This window comes from Xiphophorus couchianus, chromosome 12 (assembly GCF_001444195.1).
Source record: "Xiphophorus couchianus chromosome 12, X_couchianus-1.0, whole genome shotgun sequence".
Classification (NCBI taxonomy): domain Eukaryota; kingdom Metazoa; phylum Chordata; class Actinopteri; order Cyprinodontiformes; family Poeciliidae; genus Xiphophorus; species Xiphophorus couchianus.
Window position 1 is genome coordinate 3,759,220 of NC_040239.1, and position 24,692 is coordinate 3,783,911.

At 37.7% G+C, this 24,692-nt stretch overlaps 1 protein-coding gene across 3 annotated transcripts; it reads left to right on the forward strand.

Annotated features, from left to right (window-relative positions):
- Positions 1–24,292, forward strand: cds1 (CDP-diacylglycerol synthase (phosphatidate cytidylyltransferase) 1). Of its 3 annotated transcripts, none has more exons than XM_028033770.1 (14): positions 1–364; positions 7,114–7,271; positions 10,021–10,117; positions 10,328–10,425; positions 13,293–13,432; positions 13,946–14,004; positions 15,959–16,041; positions 16,260–16,347; positions 18,025–18,093; positions 19,406–19,558; positions 19,645–19,764; positions 21,639–21,742; positions 22,453–22,627; positions 22,741–24,292. In XM_028033770.1, the coding sequence occupies exons 1-13, from the start codon at positions 296–298 to the stop codon at positions 22,586–22,588; spliced, it is 1,374 nt and encodes a 457-aa protein (XP_027889571.1). In that variant the 5' UTR covers positions 1–295; the 3' UTR covers positions 22,589–22,627; positions 22,741–24,292. The 3 variants fall into 3 exon arrangements, with proteins under 3 accessions (XP_027889571.1, XP_027889572.1, XP_027889570.1); XM_028033771.1 differs by having other exon boundaries at positions 22,864–24,292; XM_028033769.1 differs by having other exon boundaries at positions 22,453–24,292.
- Positions 24,293–24,692: the final 400 nt, after the last annotated feature.

The window sequence follows — 24,692 nt, forward strand, 5'->3', positions numbered from 1 at the left end:
TTTCTCGGACTTCGCAGCAGTAAAAAAGGCAAAGCAGGGACTGCGGTGGTAAACAAACAGGTAGAGCAGCCGTACCTCGTCCCACGGAGCTGCGCTGTCGGCACCGGTTGACTTTCAGGAAACTTGACCTTCTTCTCGGACCGTCTCTGAGGTCGAACTGGCTCTAAAAATCCCGGACTTTGGCTGTTAAAACTCCAAGGCTCGTCCCCGGTCCTCTTCCTCTCTCCCCGCCCTCCCTGCCCTCGGAGTCGGCTTATGTGACACATTAACGTCCCGGGGGCGAGACGAGCGAAACATGACGGAGCTGAGGAAGCGAGGCGCCGGCGGAGGAGACCCCGACACCGCCGAGAACATCAGCGACAAGGTAAGGCGCACCTTTCGGGCATAAGGAGACCCCGGTATCACCGTGGATCCTCGCCCTGGAAACCAGTCCGGCTGGTTGTTGCTGGACAGCGGGGTTAGCCAGGCTGGTTAGCTGGTTAATCCAGCTTCAGCCGCAGCTCGGTCACGGATACGGTTCCGATTGGGAGCAGTTCGGGTGGAGGTGATACCTTCACCCATGAGTCTTTATGAGCCGGACTCTTCAATGTCAGGCTGCTGCTGACCAATATGAAATGTGTCATCCTGAAGTTTATGTCTGGATTAAACACTAAAGGATTCAAAGCACTTCTAAACATTGACTTTGTTGTCTCTAAGTGACTTTGTAACTAATTTGAGCAAACCCTGTTAAGTATTTTATACAGAAACACAGAAAATGCCAACTAGAAATAATTATTCCACCATCATTTTGGCGCCCCTTTTAGCATGGCGCCCACATCCCTCAATATAGTACATACCCACTTTTGTCCTTAGTCATCATCCATTTGGAAGACCTGTTTGAGGTCACAAACACCTGTCCAATACAGAAAATGCCAACTAGAAATAATTATTCTGGCATCATTTTGGCACCCCTTCTAGCATGAGACCCCTATGCTTCACATATAGCCAACTTTTGCCCCATTGGCAGTGTGCTTAGGGGCATCGTCCTTTTAGGAGACCAATGCAGAAAATGCCAATTAGAAGTAATTATTCCACCATCTTTTTCAGCAACAAGTACAGGCTATGACTCACTGTTGATTTATTTTGCCAAGTGTATTAAATGGCCATGTCTGCATTTTAGGAAAAATCCTTGGATGTTTGTTGTCCTTTTCACTATTAAAATAAACTAAATTCAAAGCAGAATCCTGGATAAATACTTTGTGTTGCACCTTACATTTCCCGTTGTAAGATGTTAAATTGTCTGTGTCTTTGTTTTTAAAGGCTGGCATCAGTGAGAATGGCATCCTAACATTGTTTTTTAAAAATGTCTTTCTGTTGTCAACTGCCTGGCAAAACAAACTGAAGCCATTCTTGAATCATTCCGAGAGCCATAAATGGCCCCCGCGCCACACTTTAGACACCCCGGGTTTATAAGAGTCATTCTCAGTAGCTGTGTTGCCATTAGAAATATTCACAAAACTTTGTCAATATTCCGCTAATGTCAGAAGAACACAATTGTAATGTTTCCATCATCCTAGCGGCTAAACTTTATATCAAAAACTTTTTTTTTTTAAAGTACCGTGTTTCCATTCAACAAATATATTTTTGATATCCCAAATTGCACAATTATTAGTGACTGAAGGTAGATGTGAACTAAAACCTTTTGCACAGCAGCAAAATCACCTGCTTTAATAATGGGCCTCTCATGATAACAAATTTTGCTGGATGATAAATTGTCCCAGAAATGATTGCAATAAACAATATGGCCATTTTGAGACAAATTTCAACTTTTATCATAATAATAATAATGACATATTAATGCAAGTACACATTCTCAAATATAAAAAACTTTAATTTCTGAGAAAAATGATAAATCATGCAAGTGAAAATTATTTAGCCTGTTTTGGTTTGTCATGCTACTAATATTTTATTTTTTTATTGCGACTGACCTACTTAATAGGTTTTGTGACTCCTCCTCCTTTAATTAAAGTAGAACTCGTATTTCAACTTCTGCAGCGTCAGACTGCTTAGATGTGATGCATGCAGTGGTGTCAGGACTTGCTCTGTTTAGGCTTTGTGGTGCAGCTCATGGTGTTTAAGTTATTACCTTTTCTTGTGAAAGAGCTGCTGAAATGGTGCGATTGGGAGAAAATGAACACGATGGTTTTAATGTGTCTGGAGCTGTTTCTAACTGCTATGAGTCAGCTGGACTCGGCTTGTTTTTGGGGCGTTAAACGATCGCTTTGCTTTAATTCACACCCTGTAGATAAATCCCAGACAGAGCTGGAGAAACGTCTGGGTCATCTGCTGCAGACTTTACATGACAGCTGACCTTGGTGGGGTTTCTGCAGACCAGCTGGTTGGTGGCGATTTTCAACATTTTTTAATATCTCTGCAGTCTTCACAAGCTCTGCTTCAGAAACCTTTGTTTTTGTTTTTTTTTGACTGAAGTTGGGAGTGTTTATTTTTCCAAGATGGAAATATTAGACACCAAAAACCTAAAGTGATTTGTAAAATGTGGATTTGTGTGCATAAATGTAAATTTCTTTTGGAAACGATGCACATGGTTCACTGACTTTCTGTAGCCATTAACGAGCTTTTGGCAGGTCAGAGCTGGATGTCTGAGTTCAAACCTTTTTTGGCTCTCAGTCAATTTGTAAGACAAAGTCATTTATAGAAGTTAAAAACAGAAAAACAGACATTTAACCACTAGAGACGCACACAATCAAGTTAATCAAGTAAAGGGACTGATGAAGCAAATAATTATTAAAATGACAGAAATCAACAGAGTTTGGTAGTAACTAGTTGCATTCACTCAGTTACATTAATTTGAGTAACTTTTTCGAAAAATTTACTTCACTTCTTACTTTTACTTGAGTAATTTTATTATAAAGTATTTCTGTTCTTATATGAGTAACATTTCTGGATTTTCTACCCACTGAATGAAAAACAAACACGTTTTAACCAAAAATTCCCCAGACACAGACACACACCTGGAGTTTCTGTTAGAGTTTCAAAAGTTTTTTATTGAAAGAAACTGATTAAAAAAATATATTTTGCTGATTTTGTTATTTTCTTTCAATATTCGTGAACAAGTACTACTTCCACTAGCAGATTATTTCACTTATAACATGGAAAAAATGTCTTGTTATAAGTGAAATAATCTGCCAATAGAATAAGTATATTTTATAATGAATATTAAGGGATTATTGACTTAAAACAAGCTGCTATGTCCTATGCTCCTTAACTTACTCTTAAGTTAGTTTAGTCTTTTTTTAAGTGTGATAAGATATTTGCACTAGAATCTGGACAAAAATACTTGGTAATATTTTGTTTTTGCAGTGTAAGCTAGTTACACTGCAAAATATTTCAATATTTGATTAATCACAATTAATCCGATTAATTGTTTCAGGCTTAATAAAACCTTAAAATGCACTGCATCACTGTCACATGACCTGAAATAGATGGCAGCAAGATGTAAATAAATATTGTCTGTATGTTTATTATTGGCTTTCTGATTCTGTAAGTGTATTTATTCTAAAACGCTGTTTATTTTTGACTTGGTTTACAATATTTTCATAAATAAAATTAAGCTTGAAAGACGATCCACCCAGGCTGTTGTGATTCTGCTGAACTCGGCTTAAAGTTGAGTCTAAATCAGGCAGGCAATGCACAAGGTAAAGCCGTGAATTAAAGAGACAATTGGTGCTTGAACGGCAGCCCACCGTTTCTATTGATCCATCTGTATCAATGAGCATTAAATTCCCACCTGGCTTTGTTCTGCTGCTGAAAGCTTCTTATTGCTTCAGGCTGCAGTTTGTCAGAGGGGGGGGGAAAAAAAGCAGCGTTGTTGAAAACGGAGATGCTTCTCTGAGGAAGTCGCACTTTCATTCAGGTGTTTGCTTGATTGTTCTTCTTCCCTCCAGGATTAGGAAACTTGTGTAGGCTGTGATTTGATCAGATTGGTCCTTTAAAATCCCAACCGTTGCAGGACAAACAGCATCATGAAGACCACAGCAGACAGATCAGAGAGAAGGTTTAAAACATATTGAGGTTCTAAAATATTATTTTAAAGGGGACCTATTGCGCAAAATTGATATATTTTCCCTAATTTTTGTTCTTCCATTTGTGTTTCTACTGCTTCTAAAACAGCCCAAGTGCTTAAAACAAACAAACAAAAAAAATAGAAGAAAAGCAAAACACCCGACCGGTTTTTGGCAAAAAGTTTAAAAAAAAAGTTTGGTGTCTGCAAAATGAGCAGGTTCAAAAATCTCTGGAATGTAAATCAGCAGGCACTGTGCCATTACCTAGCAAACCCAACAGAGTTCCGCCCGTTACTTAGTAACCGGAGCAGAGTTCCAGCAAGTTTGGTCAGCTGGTTTTACTGCTATACAATGCTGTACAATGACTGCTGGAAAAGACAAGTGTTTTGTTGTCGACTTACCATCCAGAAACCATTTGCCGAATTCTTGTTGGTTTTGCAGGAGGCTCCACTGCTGCTTTTCAAAGATGCACGGTTTTATCTGTTTGCAGCCATTTTCACATGTGAGTGTTAACGTTGAGTCTGTGGGTGTGGCCAACAGCAGCTTATTTGGATTTAAAATGACAAGACTCCCTAAAACTGGGGTGCCCAAAGTCAGTCCTCGAGGGCCGGCATCCTGGATGTTCTAGTTCTCTCCCTGGTGGCACCAACAATCTTTTCAGCATGTCAGTGTTCTTCCTATACCTTCTAACAAGTCATCATTTGATCCAGGTGCGTTAAACCAGGGAGAGAACTAAAACATGCAGGATGCCGGCTCTCCAGGACCGACTTTGGGCACCCCAGCCCTAAAACATCTCATTCTGAAAGGAACAGACTAAAATATAATTTTCTAAGAATGATTTGTACAAGAAGTGTCGGACATTTCTTGTACAACAAGACCCATAGATCTATCCTAACTTGTTTAAGGAAGCATAAAGGTCGCCTCATCTCAGAGCTGGGATCAGTCCATTTCCATATAGAGTGACTAATCTTAGGCTGGTTTGAGAAACAAAAATTCATGTAATCTCTAGATATGCAAAGCTGGCAGAAACGTGGCCAGAGATAGCTAATTACAGATGCATGCCACACCTTTCAGATTTCTGTTTGTATGTAATTATAGAAACGATGCATCATTTTCCTCCCAAACTTTGTGTACAATTTCAAGTTAATGAAATGACCTGAAACCATATTTAATATTCTCACTCTTAATTAGAACAATCTCATCTTTTTTATTTATTTTTTAAAATATCCTGAAGCGATTTGTTTCCTATTGTCCAAGCTCTAAGCGAGGTTAAAGGTCAATATATCCTCTGCTAGAACAGAGACATTTGTTCTCTTGTCCCAGAGCTGCAGGGACAAAATGACATCATTCAGTTCCTGCAGCTCTGAGAGACATGAAGAGCTGCAGAAAGACGGACGGATGAAGCCTTGCTATGAGTTCTGTCAAAATAATCAATATGCCAATAAAATCAGTACTACAAAAAAAATATTATTTAGAGACACTATGCAGTAGATTTGTTTGTTTCAGCGGCTTAGGACACATGCGCATTTTTCTAGTTATTCTAGAAATTATTCTTGCCTATTATGGGATTTTAATTACTCATACCTGCTTGTTTATGTTGCAAAACATCAAAGAATTTGAAATATTTTTAAAGGTTTTATTTGCTTAGCGACTAAAATAACGTCCTCTGTTTGATTTATAATTCAGTTTTGCATGAAAACGAGTCGTTTTTGGAAATCGACCACACTCTGCATCTGTCACAATAACAAATTTTGCTGGATGATAAATTCTTCTAGAAATTATTCCGATAAATAAGATTTTTATTTTTAAGTAAAAATGGCATAATAATGCAAGAACACATTATCAATTCTAATGACCATTTAACACCGGGATATGTAATAAAATTCATTATTTTGAATATTACTGAATACCATGACTGGTTCTGGTTAGACTTTGGTTCATCATTGATTGTTTTTCTAAAAACCAAAGCAATCTTTAGTGTTTCTCTGTCAAATTTAGCAAAAATGTAGAGTTTTAGAGCAGAACAATTCTCAAAAGATGAAAAGATATACTTCCTATTCCTTTTATTCTGAATTTAAATCCAGTTTCACCTCATCTGTCTCTATTTTCACACCAACTAGAGTAACCCACACTGCAACCCGACTGCTTTCCCATTTTGTGAGCTAATTACGTCTGTGGACTTAAAGCTCTGTAATTTAACCTTGATGACCCCGTTTAACCACACTTGGCAGCGTTCGAGTGAAAGAGCCCATGAAAGGTAAAAACAAGGATGAGGAGGAACAGCAGAGACTCTCTAGTTAAGAAAGGAAACGCAGGAAGTGCAGCTGGTTCCTTTAGGGGGAAAATTTCCGGCCCACCTCGTTAAGATCAATTAATGGTGTTGCCTCAAGAGCACAATTAACGTTCTTAATCACACATATTAACGCAAATGTGTGTTTAAGTTGATGCAAAAACATTCAAAATTCAATCAATTTTGAATGTTTTTGCCACGTTTAATATTTTATGAGTGAACGTTGCAAAAAAATGTTTTACAAAATACTAAACGTTAAAAAGAAAATCATTGTATAATATGCAACTCTTATTCATATTTTGCATGGTTGGACATCTTGTTTGTGATAAATATCCTTGGAGGCTCCTGTAACTTGGTGCTGCAAACTGAAACTTAAAATAAAAAAAGCATATTTTTTATTCTTTACTGGTGCAAATCTGGTAATATTTTCATAAGATCCACTTCTCAAACGCTCCTGAGAATATTTGTAAATGGGATAATAGAAGAACATTATGATGAGCTGAAGGTGCAGTGTCTCTGTGGAAAAACTTCTTAAAGAGACAGAGGCTCAATTTCAAGGTGTCAAATTTCTAAGTCATGTGAGGTCTGAGGTTAAAGAGTCAAAAATTGGAAAGAAAAATCTCAGAAATTTTTAGATTAATCTCAGAAACTTTTTGGAAGAAACAAGAAAATTTCTGAGCCCCAAAAGTCAAACATTTTCAAGGACAAATTCAGAAGTATTGAGATTAAACTAGGAAATTTTGTTTGTTTTTCTTCTGGCAGGAAGCCGATGGCGACGACAGGCTGGGCCTGTCAGGCGACACTGAGGGAGAATGTGACGTCGACTCCAAAACGGACACTCTAGATGTTCCCACCTCCACAGCGGACACGGACAACACTCCAGAATGCCTGAACAAAGCTCTGGAGGGGCTTCCACCCAAGTACGTACTCCTCAAACGCAGATATGCATCGAGTTCTGTAACACTGAAGGTTTTCTCTTATGGCTGGACAATAAATCAATAACCATGTATATTTTGATTGAAAAGAGATCAATATCAATAGATAATCAGAGGTAGAGGAAAGACTTTAACTGCTCACCCTCTCACTGCTAGGTAAGCTAGGTTGGTGGAATCAACTAACTCACCCACTTTTTGGTTACTTAGCAACAACCTGCTGGGTAACAAGCAGTTTCAAGTTCTGGTTGCTAGGTTACTTTGGTAACCTAAGTATACATGCTTAGGTTAAGTATACATAGGTTACTTTGGTAACCTAGCAACCATCTACTGCTAAGCAAGATTTTGCCTCGTATCTGATTAAAGACAATGATGTGGAGTGAAAACTGTGGATAAAACAGAAAAGGTTATGCAACCATTTTGGTAGTATTTTAGATGCCTAAAACAAAAAACAAATCAATAATTATTGACATTGACTGATATGAAACGCGAATGTTTTCAGCCATATCGTCCAGCCCTATTTTCTTGTGTTTGATACTTCCTGTTGTCACCATTCTGTGAAGTCACACACAAAGATGGCTGATAACTGGCATTTTTCTTAACCAAACCTCTGCCTCCTTCGGTGCGTGTTCTTTGTCTTTCCTGGAACGTTTTCAAACTGCTGCAGTTGGTTATTTCATATGAAAAGTGGTGGCAGCATTTATCAGAGGGAACTCTGATTAACCAGGCCTGACTGCAGCTAAAGTTAAATTTGCATGTATGTGTTATCTTTAGAGAAAACACCAAGTCTCACAGCAAGCAGAAAGAGATCTCGGTTTGCAAGTTGGTCAATAGTCACAGTTGTTTTTATCTTCACAAAAAAAGGCCATTTACTGAAAAAACCCAACATATTCAGAGTAACAAGCCCAAAGTGAAAATATATAAATGTATAAATATTTTACTTTTCAGATAAAAAAACCCATCCTTGTCTGTAAATGTGTTTTAGCCAACACTCCTCAAGTCGGTTCAGATTTACTAAAGGAATGCTATGTTATTGCATTGTAGGCAATAAAATATATATTTTCTTAATTAAAAGAGAATTTAATTACTTGTTTATTTATCTTTTAATGTACATCTAATATTGTATAAAAAGACTTAAGTGGTTAAGTAAAAATTCTGTAGATTCCAGCTTCATATTTTTAAAGGCCATTTTAAAAATCCGATCAATCACCAGAATAACTTATTAATCGAGTACTGAGTAACTGATCAAATTATCAATCATTTAATATTTAAAAATGACATCATCAGATGAACCAAAATATAAATTTAAGTGGAAATTTTGGTATTTTAAGGACAGAAATGACAATAATTCATATAGATAACAAAAAACAGAATCAGGCAAATCAGTTTCTTTCAATTAAAAACGGATGAAACTTTAACAGAAACTGCAGCTCTGTGTCTGGTGAAGATTTGGTTAAAACATGTTTGTTTTTCATTCAGTGGGTAGAAAATCCTGACATTTTACTTAACTTACAGTAGAAATACTTCAAAATGAAATTACTCAAGTAAAAGTAAAAAATACAGCGTGGTAAAAATACTCCTAAAAGTACATTTAATTTCACAAAAGTTACTTAAGTACATGTAATTGAGTAAATGTAACTAGTTACTGCCCAACTCTGGTTGAATCCAACTAATCTTTTCTTCTTCTTGGTCAGTTAGAATCACCAAAATTATTGATATTTGCTAAATGGCAGAAAACTCAACCAGAACATTTTTTAGAGACCTTTTGTGGTATTTTTGCATATTATACAACTTAACACAATTTGTTTGGATTATTTCATTTTATTAGATATTTATTGTTCCTAATGGCCTGACAATTATGATCATTCTTCAGGAGAAGCAGAAATGTCAGTTTGTCCCAGACAAGGAGTTTGTTTTGATTCGCTGGTGCCTGACGGAGATAAACATACGAAGAAAGATAAGAGTCTGGCAAGATAAACGCATAAGGCAGCAGAGATATCGACGCTATCGAGTGGAAAGGTCCTCGACAATGGGCTGTTTTGTTGTACAGTGAAGGAGTGGAGGGTGTGACCGCTGGATGACTAGCAGGTCACGGTGCGTAAAGGTTCATCCAGCCAAAGGGCGCCACTGCAAAGAGAGAGAGAGTAGAGCACGAAGGTGGAGTTAGATCAGATTTCAGTGATCGGGACGTCAATGCATTGACATGAAAGATGAATGACGCAGCAGAGGGATGAATGGATTTGGAGGTGAAGACTGCAGGAGAGAGAGAGTTTATGAGAATAGTGAGCACTCAGCAGTGAGAGCGTTTCTCATGATGCAGCAGTTTCTCTTCTCCATTCACGCAGCAGACGGCCGCCTCAGTTTGGCTCCTGTGAGGTCACTTCCTGTGTTTTGATTTGCAGTGAAAGGTGTCGCCTCAGAGCTACAAACATGGCACAGTGTTGTGAAAATATGAAGCTTTTCCCCAGCAAGCACACATTGGAAATGCATTACATTACACAGGGATGTGGAAAAGACAGTTATATATATTATATAACGGTTGGTTTTAACGTCTTATATTTCTTTATCTCGAATGACATTAGTATTTTCTCCACTTCTATTCAAATATTCTGCTAATCACGATCCTCTGTTGAAATGAGAATTTGATGGTTCTTCTGTTCGTCATTGATTTATAATCTTGTGATAAATCTGATATAATTGCCATGAATTTTCTCTAAAGGCTTTTAATTCTTCACAGATGGAGGAACTACTGGATACGAGGACTTCTGTCCATTTGCATGATTTCGGGGTTTTTCCTTATGATCTATTTGGGACCCATCATGCTTATCTTTGTGGTAAGTTGCAGTGAATCACACAGGAGGCATAAAACTTTAATTTAAAAAACCCTCTTGCGGTTGCTGTGTGTATAAGTTGAAAGTTTGGAGTTTGAAGTTAGTAAAAGCTGTTGGAAGAATTTAACCTTTGCCTCTTGAAAAAATAAGAGTTTCAACTTCAATAAACTTCAATTTTCTGTTTTTCGACTCTCCTTTGTGCTTGTTCTCCAGGTCATGAGTGTGCAAATCAAGTGTTTCCAGGAGATAATCACCATCGGCTACAGAGTTTATCATTCCTATGAGCTGCCTTGGTTCAGGACTCTGAGTTGGTGAGGAAAATCGATTAATACGCTAAACAGCAGCTACATCTTATGAACACAAAATTATGCTGCAGTTTTTCAGTGTGTCTCATGAAATTTCACTTTGTTCTAAATTATTCTTAGAGTAATATTCTCTTAAAAAGGACAAGTTTTCTGCAGTTTATTTTTATATTTGACCAAGGTAGTCAACATATTGTTTTTGTCAGTTACTTTATTATTTATTTTACATTGGCTGTTCTACACCTAATTGCACTGACTGAACAAATTAAAGATGTTTTTATACGTTTGACCAAGCTGGTGAAGCTATTGGTGTATTTAAGTGTGCTGTACTGGTGCAGAGTTATCAAAATAATTGTAATTCTGTACATTTATGTTCGTCTTTTTGTTAAAAAAAATCAACATTTTAAGTCACTTCAGCACTGTTTCAGCTGATACTAAACCTCAGGTATTGGTATTGGAAGTGAAAAAGTGGAACAGTGAATCCCTAGCAACTTTATTCTTGTAATTAAACAAAAACTCTCATAGTCTGTCCCTAATATTTTGTCATACAACTCACAGAAGGAAGGATTTAAATAAAAGCCACTTTTTACACTGCAAAAATAGAAAATCTTACCGAAGTATTTTCAGTCTAGTTTGCAGTGTACATATCCTAGTACATTTAAAATAAGACAAAACTAACTTATAAGTAATGTTTTAGCAAGATAGAGGAGATTATTTTAATTAAATAAGTCCTAAAATACACATTTCAAGAATTAGAAATAATTCTTAAATTATTTTAAGAATTAAACACTGCAAAAACACTAAATCCTACCAAGTACTTTTGTATACATATACTTGAAATGAAACATAACTTACAAGTAACTTCAGGAAGATAAAGGAGCTTTAGAGTCAATATTTCCTTAATATTGATACATTTTTCACTTATAACAAAACTTTTTCTGTGTTATAAGTGAAATAATCTGCCAGTGGAACAAGGAAGTATCAATATTAAGGAATTGTTGGCTCTGAAAAAGTTCCTATATCTTGCTGAAAAGTTATTTGTAAGTTAGTTATGTTTTGTTTCAAATATACTAAGACATTTGTACTGGAATCTAGACAAAAATACTTGGTGAGATTTTATTTATTGTAGTGTAAAAATATTTTCTGTCATTTTTAATTTCTTGTTTACAAACAGAAGTAGGGCTGTTGTAAACAAATATTTTAGTAATCGATTAATCTATTGATTATTCTTAATTGAGTAATCGGATAAAAAAAAATATTGGTAAATCCGGCATATCACCTGTGTTGCTATCGGACATCAATATAAGTCCAATTTTTCATTTTTGAGCATCTCTAACAGTCACTTTTCTGTAGTTTAGAAAACTAACCTGTAACAATAATAACTCACTTTCTAAGTTAATGTGAAGAAAAGTTATACAAAGATCTGAAATTATATTAAATTTAATAATAAAGAGGCAGGCTCACAAATACACTTAGAACAATGTCTGTGCTCCAGCTTTTAGTTTATATATTCATCTTCAATCAGTTTATGAGATGAACTCTGACCTCGACGAACAAACCCAAAGGGAGCCAGGGGGAGATACGACCGGTAGATCAGGGGACGAACTAAGAACGGGGGGGAGCAGTACGGGATATTTACGGCTTCGTCCGTCACACTCAGAAACTCATCTACCAGCCATGTACCGCCATGATGATTTCCGCCACCAGTTTGTTGAGACCGGGATGATATAAAATGTATTGTGCGGTTTGTCCGTAAAGCTACACTTACACTGTAACCATCAACTACTCAGCCGCCCGCCGGGTTCAGTCTATCCGCTCACCTGTATAGATACTCCTGCAGCCTCTTCCCGCCGTTTACTCTGAACCAGCAGCTCCCGAGGAGAAAGGCTGCCGTACCTCAGGCATCGCGTCAGTCATTTAAGGATGTCTATTGGTCCCCCAAAACGATGAAAACGCGGCCGTTATCATCAATCAATAAAATCCCCACGGGCCGAACTTGAAAATTGTACGTTATGCTGCTAACCCTTAGCTTTCGTCAACAACTCAGAGGCGGAAGTCAGAGCTCCGCGCAACGCAAATAATGTTCCGGCCGAAACACAGTGCGCTAAATAATAAAACATAAATTAACGAAGCTTCGACGCAGGTAAATTTTTCTCGAGGAATTTTAATAATCGAGGTACTTGAATCATTCCAGGAATCGTTTCAGCCCTAAACAGAAGTGAGAAAAATCGGATCTGGTATGAAAAAATATATATTTTGAAGCCACATCATTAAAAATACTCTTAAAATCTCAAATTTGATGTGGGATCAATGTGTTTAACCTTTTCCTGGAGCTGTAATAGTGGTAAATAATTTGCAACTAAAATCTTTCCCCAGTCAGAAATAACTTCAACTACGAGATAAAAATCTCCAACGCAAACATGCTCTAAATTTGACTCTTCTGTCAAATTTAGAGCATGAAATTTTGTTTCCTTTTATAAATCACACAGACGTACTAAACAGGAAATAAATAATGATTCCTAGTCTATTGTTTACTATCTAAACTAATACGGTATCAATTACAGTTTGTGAGATTTGCATATTTTAGTGTGTGTGTGCAGCATCCCCACCCTGCTGCTGTTGTTGACACTTTGCATACACACCCACACAATGCAAAGATCAGAGCAAAGATCACTGCCATGCTGGAAGTAAATGAACACTTTTTTTTTTACCAAGGCCCCTGGCCACCACACACACACGCACACACACCCACACACACACACACACACACACACACACACACACAGACTCTCTGTAGGTCAACGTGCAGCAGGTCAAGACAGAAACTCAGTGACCCAAACAATAGCTTAGCGCCAGAACTGTGCTTTCTGCCTCAGGTACTTCCTGATTTGTGTCAACTACTTCTTCTATGGTGAAACGCTTGCGGATTACTTTGGGGCTTTGGTGCGGAGGGAGGAGCCTCTGCAGTTCCTGGCTCGCTATCACCGCTTCATTTCTTTCACTTTGTACCTTGCAGGTGAGTCGCCTTCAGTATCTTGGAATAACAACACATGACCTTTGACCCCTTAGAATCAGATTCCACCCTCAAACAGCGTTGGTTTTGTGAATAAAAAAAATTAAAAAAATCCCTTTGGGTAACTTAGAGCATAAACTCTGATTTACAATCATGTGAGCTCATTCATATCCTCCTTCTACTTTTTTTGTTTGGGACTGATTGACCTTTGACCTTTCATCAATATCTTGAAAGCAAAAGCAGCACAAATGAAAATTTTTGCTGCACAAATGTAGCAGAGTTTGACACCAATTTTGTCTGATTTGAAGGACAGTTGTTTCAGTTGATAGTGGGTGCGCTGCAGGTTTAAATGAGGCATTGTGTAGTTATTGTAACTTTTATTACGTCAGTGAACATATGAAGTTGTTTAATCCAATGCATGGTTCACACTGCTCCCTACAGCACAGAGCAGACTATTGTTTAATCTACTGTACACTGCTGAGTAAAACTGACAGCATGTTGTTTACTCTTTCACAGGTTTCTGCATGTTTGTGCTGAGTTTAGTGAAGAAACATTACCGCCTGCAGTTTTACATGGTGTGTATCAACAATGTAACCATCTCCTCTGCTTCACTGCGTTGAACCTGATGTCCATCCTCTTTGTTTGTTCTTCGCTTTTCATGACGTCAAATTGAGAAGACTTTAATTTGGACTGATTTTACTTATGCACTAGTGAAGTTATTTTGTCCTGTAAGGCATTTAAAGCAGAATACACTACAACAATAATGCAACCTAAACACTGAATTTCTGCAATTAATAGTGGACTGGCATAAAACTAGCTACTTGGCTCTTCTAATGCTATTCTTGGCAGAATTGGTCTTCATTTAATTGGTTTTCTGGCACCACCCGGCTTTTAAACAAAGTCTGCTAATTTTCCGCAGGGTTTAGGTCGGGGTTTTGAAAAGGCCTTTCCTAAAGCTTAATATTATGAGGAAATATTTATGTTGCAACGTGCAGGATCCTGCTTGCTAACGATGACTACCATTAGCTTTAGCTGTCAAGTTGTCAACATAATGCACTAAATCTTAAATTTACACTTCATACATAGAAGAAAAAGGGATGCAGTTGTCAACAATTAATTGTCAACATAACTAATTAGATGACAAAATTCCAGAGTCAAGAAAAAGTCAAGAAAAAGTTTTGATTAAAAACAAAAGTTAGCGAGAGAGAATGAATTAGGTCATTTATGCTAGCTTGACTATGACAACCTTAACATGTAGACGTGCTGTAGAATTTGGTGTGTTTCAGTTCAGCTAAAATAAAAATAATAATGATAAAAAAGCAACCCACACACAACTCCCTGACAGATTAACAGTGGAGCAGGTGGTTAAATTAGCTTATCAACCACCGCTGTGTTATTGTCTGAACGCATGTTGCGTTCAGACAATCACTGCACAAGGTCATAAAATAACAATATAAATGGTACTAAATGCCAAACCTCTGCTTTGTAATCACTAATGCCAAGATTAGTTATTTTTCAATGTGAACACTGCTGGTTCTGACATTAGAAAAGTCCTTCAGATCAGTGGAAAGTTTAAGACTATCTGGGAGTTTGACTGTGCATTGAAACCAGCTAATGAACTGTATCAATTCTGCCAAAAAACAGGGATCTAAAATCCAGAATTATGCTATACACTGCAAAAACACAATCTTAAATTATAGCATACACTGCAAAAACACAAAATATTAACAAGTATTTTTGGTCTAGTTTCTAGTGCAAATAAATATACTCGAAATAAGACAAAGCTGACTTATAACTATTGTCTCAGCAAGATATAGGACCTTGTTTTGAGTCAATTATTCCTTAATATCGGTGAAAAAGTTCTAGTTCTATTGGCAAATTATTTCACTTATAACATGGGAAAATGTCTTGTTAGTAAAATAATCTGCCTATACAACTAGTAGTTTTTCATCAATATTAAAGAATTATTAACTTTAAACAAGCTGAAAAGTTGCTTGTAATTTACTTTGATCTTATTTCAAGTGTACAAGACCAAAAATACTTGGTAAGATTGTGTGTTTTTGCAGTGCATGTTTTAAGTAAATTCAAGCTTGTGCGCTCAGTTTCTCTCTTTTTTTTTCTGAATGTTGCATAATCGTCCCATTCTGAATATAGAGGGGCTGACATCACTCATTTAAAAACCCCAAATTAAGAACTCCTTCATGCTGATCATGTGCCTGGAGTCGATTATTTTCAAAATATGACTAATTCTTGCTCCTGTATTGTACTGCGTTCATCATGCTGCGGTATTACAGTTTGATTTTGTTCTTTTTCGCATGCATCCTCCTAAATTTCCAGTGTGAACTCTGTTGTCCATCTGTTGCCTGCGTGTCTCGCTTCATTTTGATGTTCCTGATCGTCTCCCTCCGTCGGCGTCATTCACCTGTGTGGACTCCATTTATTTCCGACACGAGCTCACTTCTGAACGGGCACAACAACATTCCAGTGCAGTGAAACTGTAGTGTTTGTGTTTTGTGTTTGCCATTCCAGTTTGCTTGGACCCATGTGACCCTGTTGATTGTGGTAACTCAGTCCCACCTTGTCATTCAGAACCTGTTTGAAGGAATGATCTGGTAAGCAGGACACAGACAGTCACGATGTGCCTTCACTAGTGTTGTGGTGCTCTTTTTTTGTGTGTCCTGTGGCAGCAATAACCAAATAGAAACTGATTTTAATTAATCAAATAATTTAAATAGAATAAATGTTAACTCATTATGATTCAGAACTGTCTTGTTTTTGGTTGTTGTGACTTCAACTACCGCTCACCATAGCTGAAATTTCTGCTTTCTAGGTACATTGTTCCTATTTCCATTGTGATCTGCAACGACATCATGGCGTATCTGTTTGGATTCTTCTTTGGGAGAACTCCTCTTATCAAGGTAAAGGAAGCTTTTTTTCTTTTAAATGCAAGTTGTAGCTGATTTCTGCGTGAAATCTCTTTTATACTCAATACAAAGTCTTATTGATTTTTGGCAAAATATCTTAGTACACTTGAAATAAGACAAAAGTAAGTTTTCAGCAAGAAATATGAGCTTGTCTTATGTCAACAATTCCATGAATTTTTCAGTCTTGTTTTAGATCTTCTGCTGTGTGTGAAATCTCTGTCCTGTTATTGACCTCGTTTGGGCCCAGTTGCCAACAGGTGGCCTCGTATTTCACTAATTTAGCGGGAGCCACAACAACATGACTTTTGTCTGTAGATTCGCCATGAAACCAGCGTAAGACTTCAGTAGGCTTACTAAGCTCGGCTTGTGACTGGCAGCTGCTGGTGGTAAATGGTTGGTTTTAACGTCTGACTCGTCAAAGCAAGTGGTGCTTAAGTCTAAGCTCAAGACTTTTTATTTCAGACAGAGGTTTATCACCATGTAGCATAGTGGCATTTTTCTTATTTCTTTGTTTCTTGTTGGATTCAGTTGGTCTGTTTTTCTTGTAATGTGACTTTTACTGTAAAGTGCTTTGGTCACCTTCGTTGATTGGTATTAAGACTTTAAGGTTAGGGTGTCTGAAGACTAAAAACCGATTACCTTCAGTTCTTGACTGATCATGAATCTAAGCTGCTTATCTTGTACTTCCTTAAACTTGGTGTTAATGGAAGTTCATGGCGATCAAAGACTTCAAGGTTTTCAAATCCTGTGTCAAATTATTATGGCTTCCATTTGATATATGTTTATGCTGATATGCTGCGTTTGGTGTCCTCCAGCTGGGCATCGTGACCAAATGTCTACACTCTGGTTTTATCTGCCCAAAGAGCTTTTTTTTTTTTTAAGTTTTGTGATTCAGTCAGGGTAAATTCAGTTAGTATGCTTTAATCAAACTCTAGATCGTTTACCTAGAAAGATACAAAAAAATCCTGCAAGGGCTAAAATCTGACGCCACACCATTTTGTTTACATTTTTGTTATTTTAAGAAGGAAGTTGTGTCTTCTTCAGAGGTTTTTAAATGCAGAAGCAACAATAAACATCAAGACAGCAACAGTAATGTTAGTAATATTAATAATAAGATAGTATTCAGTGCAAAGTAGCCTACATCTTCTTTGATGGTGGCAGTAAGGGACCTGGATAATGGATCAGGTGGTGCTGGCCCAAAAAGGTTAATCAAACCAAGTCTGCCGGACTATCAAGTGTGCAACTTTGAAAAACTAAGTCATGCTACTCTATTTTTTTTTTTTTTAGAGAAAAGACACTCTCTGAAAAGGCAAGCTCTGCTTTTAGGTTAGGTTAGATCCCGTCTCTCCTTTTAAATTTCTTTCAAACCAAATCTGGTTTCAGTGAAGACATGCTAGAAAGTCTTCATGAAAATCTTGTTGTTTTGTCCTCAACTTCTTTAAAGAGATTTTAAATAGTTAAAATGAAACAGAAGTCAGTTTTTGTGCGTTGGTGGGATTTTATCTGCTTGTTGACACTGAGTCAGATCAAAGTACCATGTGAAAAAACGATTGCTCTCGAATCACAAGCAGTTTATTAATGGTGGCACCGAGTGGATAAAAACGTTGTCAACTTTGCTGATGCTGGAAACAAGTTTTTACTTTTCCTCTTCTCTCTTCGTTCCCCTTGCAGCTCTCGCCGAAGAAGACGTGGGAGGGCTTCATTGGGGGATTCTTCTCCACTGTGGTTTTTGGCTTCATTGTGAGTAATTAAGTTTTCACAGCTTCATGCTCAGCATTTCCCCCTAAATGGCTTCCAAGAACCCATAGAAGGGTGAAGAAGACCCGGGTTTTACAGAAAGCAAATAAATGCTACATCGCTACTTCTGGAAGACATTAAATCAGCGATTGGCTTTGGAAAAATCTGGAAGCAACCCATGATGCTCGTAACACAGTTTGAGAACCACGGGAATACAAAATAAAGTGATCTGTCCATTGCTTCTACCATGCAGCATCGCACTTAAATCAAATTAAGACTTAAATATGTAAAAAAGAACCAAAGTGTTCTGTTTTTATCGCTGCTGACTGCGTAGATAAAAATCATCTTTATTGTTGTATCTATTGACAGATTCATATTCTTGTGGCAACTATTGAAGGGTTTTTCACACTGAGGATGTCCACACACCCTTAAAAAGTTTTAAATTCATGTAGCTAAAAGAATTAAGGCCTTAAATTGTCTTAAAGCCTTTTGAAAAAGGTAAGATGGCCTTAAATAAGTTCGTCACAAGTCTTACAATTGTCAAATTGTAAATAAAGTGCAAATTTATTGCCACTTAGCTAGACAAGGTTCATTTTTGCAACCCTAAAAATCCCCTATATGTAGTGTTTTTATCCCTGAATTTCATTCAAGGTGGCTTTAAAAGGTCTTTATAAATTCTTAAATTTGACTTGTTTATACCTGCAGATAACCTGCATACGTTAATATTTGGTTTAGGACTGAGATTAAACCTCAGAAAAGCAACTTTTCCAAAAGTAATTAGTGCAACATCTCTCTGTTTCCTCATATCACTGACTAGGCCTGCCCCAATAAGCAATAAATCAATTAATTGCACGATAAATTATTATTATTTTTTTTCCCATTTTTTTTCTCCGAAGAGTTTTTTTGCGGAGCTGGTGGCTCATATTTTTTGTGACGGTAGGCAGACAGGACGGAGGGCGAGGAGAGGGGGGAAGTCATGCGGCAAAGGTCGCGACGTCCGCGTCGAGGACTAAGGCCTACATGGGGCGTGCTAACCCCCTGCGCCGCCACAGCACGCCCCATGATAAATTAAAACAAACTCAGTGATTTGAATTTGGATGATTTATTGTTTCTCTCTTTTCTGCCTACCAAAAACTAGATGATAAAAGTCTTCAGTCTGGTGCTTTGGGCTCTACTAGTCTTTTTTTGAAGGGCAATTTTGTTTGTATTACCTGAAAATATGATAATTTATTGCCATAAATTCTGGGACAATTTATCAGCAGCAAACTTTATCATGACAGGCCCATCACTCACGTGTTTCTTTCTCCCCCCTCAGCTGGCCTACCTCCTGTCGCAGTTCCAGTACTTTGTGTGTCCGGTGGAGTTCAACAGTGAGACCAACAGGTTCACGGTGGAATGTGAACCCCCTGATCTGTTTGTCATGCAGGAGTACACACTCCCTGCGGCGCTGCAGAACACACTCAGTTGGGTGAGACTCGCTCTTAATCCACGATATTATTCAAGAATATCCTGAATGAAATCATAAAATCATGTTTTTTTTTGTTTCCATTCCAGAAAACAGTGAATCTTTACCCCTTCCAGATCCACAGCATCTTCCTGTCGTCCTTCGCCTCCCTCATCGGGCCGTTCGGCGGCTTCTTTGCTAGCGGCTTCAAGCGAGCGTTCAAAATCAAAGTAAGGAGCATGTCATTTCATGAAGGGTTTTTTCTTTGAGATTTACTATCAATAAAAGCCTGTGTAGACAGACTAATCAAGTTTATTTGTGTAGCATATTTCAGCTTTACATCATGAAAACACAAAATTACAAAGTGATGAAGAAAACACCTCACAGTCAACAATTTAACAAGCATTACATTTGAAGAGTGAAAACGGTTTCATTTATTATGTTTCAAAATCAACTCTAAACAGGAGGGTTTTTAATCTGGATTTAAAGGAACTCAGGGTTTCGGCTGTTTTGCAGTTTTCTGGAAGCTTATTCTGGATTTGTGGTGCATAGAAGCTGAATGCTGCTTCTCCATGTTTGGGTCTGGTTCTGGGGATGCAGAGCAGAACCAGAACTGAGAGGTCTGGAGGGTTGAAACAACAACAGCAGATCTCTAAGCCGCTCAGTTAACAGCAGTATTTTAACGTCTATTCTCTGAGCTACAGGAAGAACTGCAGGAATGTTCTATGTCTGGTCTGGATCAGCTGCAGCTGGAGGATTTTTTTTTTAAGGCAGACCTGATTTTACTGACTGATTCTTATATTTACATGTTGAATGTCGATGTTAAACTTTCTGGTGTCTTTCTGTGAATCCTTCCTGACTTGAGGTGAGCCGTTGCAGGAATCGGTTGGGCTGCTTCAGCTGAGGTTTTATTTAAAGACTCTGTTTGCTCAGCAGGTTTTGAGGGATCATTCAAACAGCAGCACAGATTCTCTATGTTTTGTCGAGATAAAACTGCGCCACCTGCTGTCAGACCTGGGTCATCGCCTCGTCTAATTATACAGGAAAAAGCTCTCGGGGTTTGATTAATCACTCAAATTGCTGTCAGTCTTTGCAGAACATCTCCATCTTTGGTAAATGAGGCAATAAAACATGATGATTTTCCTAAATTACTATTTATAGTCTTGTGTAAAAAGTATTTTCCCTTCATAGATTGTTTTACCTAGATGAAGACGGTTGAAAGATCTCAATAACGAGGCTCATATGGGTGCTTGAAATCCTTGAAAAAACTTACATTTTAATCAGATGTTTGCAAAGTGCTTGATATTCAAACTGCAGAGTTTTTTTTTTAATTAAGTACAATATATATAATATTGATTAATTGGCTAGATTTGGAAAGTGTTATTTAAAATTGAAACCAGATATTTTTATACACCTAATTTTTTCTCTCATTGTCTGAAGTTAAATAAAACGAAACTTTTCTTGTTTTAGATAAGTTAGAATTACCAAAATTATTTTGTTTTGTTTGTCCTTCTGTAGAATAGTGAACCACACTTGGTCACACTCGGCCATTATCCATTACAAATTCTCCCTGTTGCTGCCAGAAGTGAAAAAAATATATTTTATAGACCACCAAAATAGAAAACAGTTGACCCAATAAGTTAAATCACTGTAAACATTAAGTCAAAAGTCTGTTTATATTGAAATATTGTTTAATTTATTATTGTGGTGCAGGAAAATGATAAAGAATTCACAATAATATTATTTTTGTGTTTTTAATTGGGGAGAAAAGACCAATTTTGGCCCCTGAGGACTTTCAGCTCAGGGTTTTGGTCCTCAGTGCAAAAGGTTCGGACACCACTGGGACTTCAGGGAACCGTAGTGAGAACCTAGTTAAAATCTAACCTAGACCTTGATTTCCAGAGTGCCTGAATTAAAACAATTCTCCAAAGAAGAGTATTTCCTCCCTCTCCACCTGAAGTATAGGAAACTTTTACAACTTTGTGGAGTTAGTCTTTCAGTCATACACTTTTCTCTCTGAACCTGTTGTACGAGGGTCATGGAAAATTATATTGAAGGTCATGGAAGAAGCATGGAAAAGTCATGGAATGTTCTGTTCTCTCAGGATTTTGCCAACACCATTCCGGGCCACGGCGGCATCATGGACCGCTTCGACTGTCAGTACCTGATGGCAACTTTCACTCACGTCTACATTGCCAGCTTCGTCAGGTAGGCAACAAGGAAGCATTCAGCAAACTCTGATCGTTGATCAGCTGGATTTAAATGTCTTTAAGTAGGATATAAACATGAATGAGTAAATAAAATGTGCCTCTACTTGCTGAGTGACGGATTGAAATGGACGGGTTGCTGCTGGGTTTCTTTACTTCCTCCCTTGAATCCTTTGTTCTTTCTTCTTTTGTGGTTTCCTTCTTCCTTTCTTTGTGTCCTGATTTATTCTTTCCTACCTGTTTCCTTCCTTCGTTTAATCCTTTCTTCTTCCTTATTTTCCTCCTCACTTGTCTGTCATGCTTCCTTTCTTCCTCTCTCCTTCTTTCCTTCCTTTTCTTCTTTCCTCCCTTTAATTTTTGTCTGTTGTAACCAAGTATCCTACTTTCATTCCCTCCTTGTTTTTTTCTTCCTTCCTCTTTCCTTCCTTCCTCTCGTCCTTTCGTTGAGTGTTTTCTTCCTTCCTTCCTCCCTCATCTTCACACCTATATCGTTCTCTGGTTTTTCTTCTTTTTCTTTTTTGTGACGTTTATGTATATATTTTAATTTTATTTAATTTTATTTTTGAATTTGAGTTTTCCATTGAGTTGCTATATCTGCAGTAGAAGAGACACTTATTTGAAGGCTTTTTGCCCGTCTTTACCAGCATTATCGCTACGTTTGCTGCGCTCTCTCTACACTGTGTTACTTTGACTGGGCCGTTTGTGTTGCAGAGGTCCGAACCCCAGTAAAGTGCTGCAGCAGCTGCTGATGCTGCAGCCGGAGCAGCAGCTCAGCATCTTTCACATCCTGCGCTCCCAGCTGAAGGAGAGGGGCCTGCTGCCGCCGCTGGCCGTCCGGGCCGAGTGAAACCCGCTCAGGAAGTGTGTGAGGCAGTTCCCATAGCTAGTACGAGCACACACACAGACACATGCCGACACACCCCCACACACACACACACACACACACACACACACCCCCACGCACGTGCACCTTTCGACTGTACTGTGTGTTACTCCCAGACCCATCATCAGCCTTCTAGATTTGAGGCGACTCTGGAGGGGGAAGAAAAGAAAACTTGCCAAACCAAACCTGGAAGTCGCCGCCGCTGGTTCGCTTTTGACCGCCTTCTCTCGCTTTTCCAGCGTCGGTGAAGGAGGACGAGGAAGAGTTTGGATTGTTTGAGAACGGCAAACTTTGCACTGACTTTTCTGATGTGAACTGTTAAGAGAAGCTTCCACCAGCAGAACGAACTGGTTCAGACTCCGCTCTGCATATCCACACATGTAGCATGCATGCAGCAGCAGCAGCGGCGGCGCATGCAGCAGCAGCGGCGGCGCATGCAGCAGCAGCAGCGGCGGCGCATGCAGCAGCAGCGGCGGCGCTGCCTCCATCTCCTTCCACTGGTAGCTTTTAGGTTTCTGACCAAACGTTGGTGGAAACGGATCGAGTGCAGGCATGCATCGTAGATCATCATCTGCACAATTGACACTTGAAGAAATATATTGTACAAAAATATACGTAAATATTTAGCTGAACAAATACCTAATATATATATTTACTTAGAGATTTGCTGTGGGACAAGAAAAAAACCCATTTTAAGCTGTGAGAAATGATATGCAACTAAAGAGATCATTTCCTTTAGCATGAACAAAGTTGATCTTTAACAGGCAGCCATGTAGATTTCAGCCGAGGTTATTTAGAGACGGTGATGTTTGTAAAGCTTTACTTCAAGAAAAGGATTGAAAAGATTAGGAGTTGCAGTGGGATTAGGAGATCAACGCTGCAAGCTTTAATCTAAACCTGAGTAGCTTGTCTGAACAGAAACAAACACAAAATAGATTAACTGTTTTAAAATAAAGTTTTAAAAGCTTCCTAGCAACACCTGTAAAGCTCACACATTGATAAAGTTTACATTTTCTCCCAAATTCATTGATAAATCACTTTTTATTTTATGGTAAAATATTGTTTTAAGCATTAAAACTGCAATACTGCATTATAAAACTGTTAATGAACATTAAGGAGGCTGAACTGATGCTGTAATTACACTATTACTGTAACTTTTGTAGACTGAACTCTTTATTTACAAACCACCGTTACATACAGACGAAAAAACAGGATTGCATTTAATAAAAAGTTAAGTATTTCTAAATCAAACCAGTAATTTGAATAATTGCCATTTAATTAAAAAAAATATTCCGTTTCTGCTGGGCATTTAAATTTATTTACTAGTTGTATTAAAAATGTATAGTAGAGCAAATATGTGAAAGGTTTACTTGGTTAAAATAAATAATATTTATATATATATTTAAAAATGAAACGGGTACTTGAAATGATTTGATGTAAAATTTTGTCATTATATGTTAAATCATATAAAATTATTTATTCTATTGTTTAATGATTCCTGTGCTGAAGTGCAGCATGAAATATTTGTGGCTCATCAGGTTAAAAAAATTAAAAAGGGGTATTATGGTGAAAAAAATTAAAGTAAACCCATACATGTATGAACTTGATACTGAGAACATTTTATCTTATGCTAGTAAAAATGCAGTGGAACAATTCCTTTAAAAAAAACATTTTTAATATAAATATTTTATTTGACAAATTAAAATAATTAGATTTGATTAAATTATCTGTCTTCTCAGTTTAACAAATTGATTTTAAGGAAACGTGTTGAATGAGAAATATGTGCAGTTTAAATCCTCACCAGCAGGCGGCAGCACTCGGCTCAGTTCTCAGAAATTCACCGTTTTCCCCCCCCCCCAGCTTATCAATTTGGAAACTGGAAGCTGACAGCTGTTGTCCCTGCTCTAATTATTTATCTCAAAAATAAAATTTTAACCTTTTATTCTGCCGTTGGCACATTTTTAATGTGAAGAAAAGACATTTCTCCCTCTTGGATTAAAACGTTTATAGAGAGTTCAGCATGTGTCGTTTCTGAGCGGTACTTCCGTCTGTTGCCACTGAATATGTA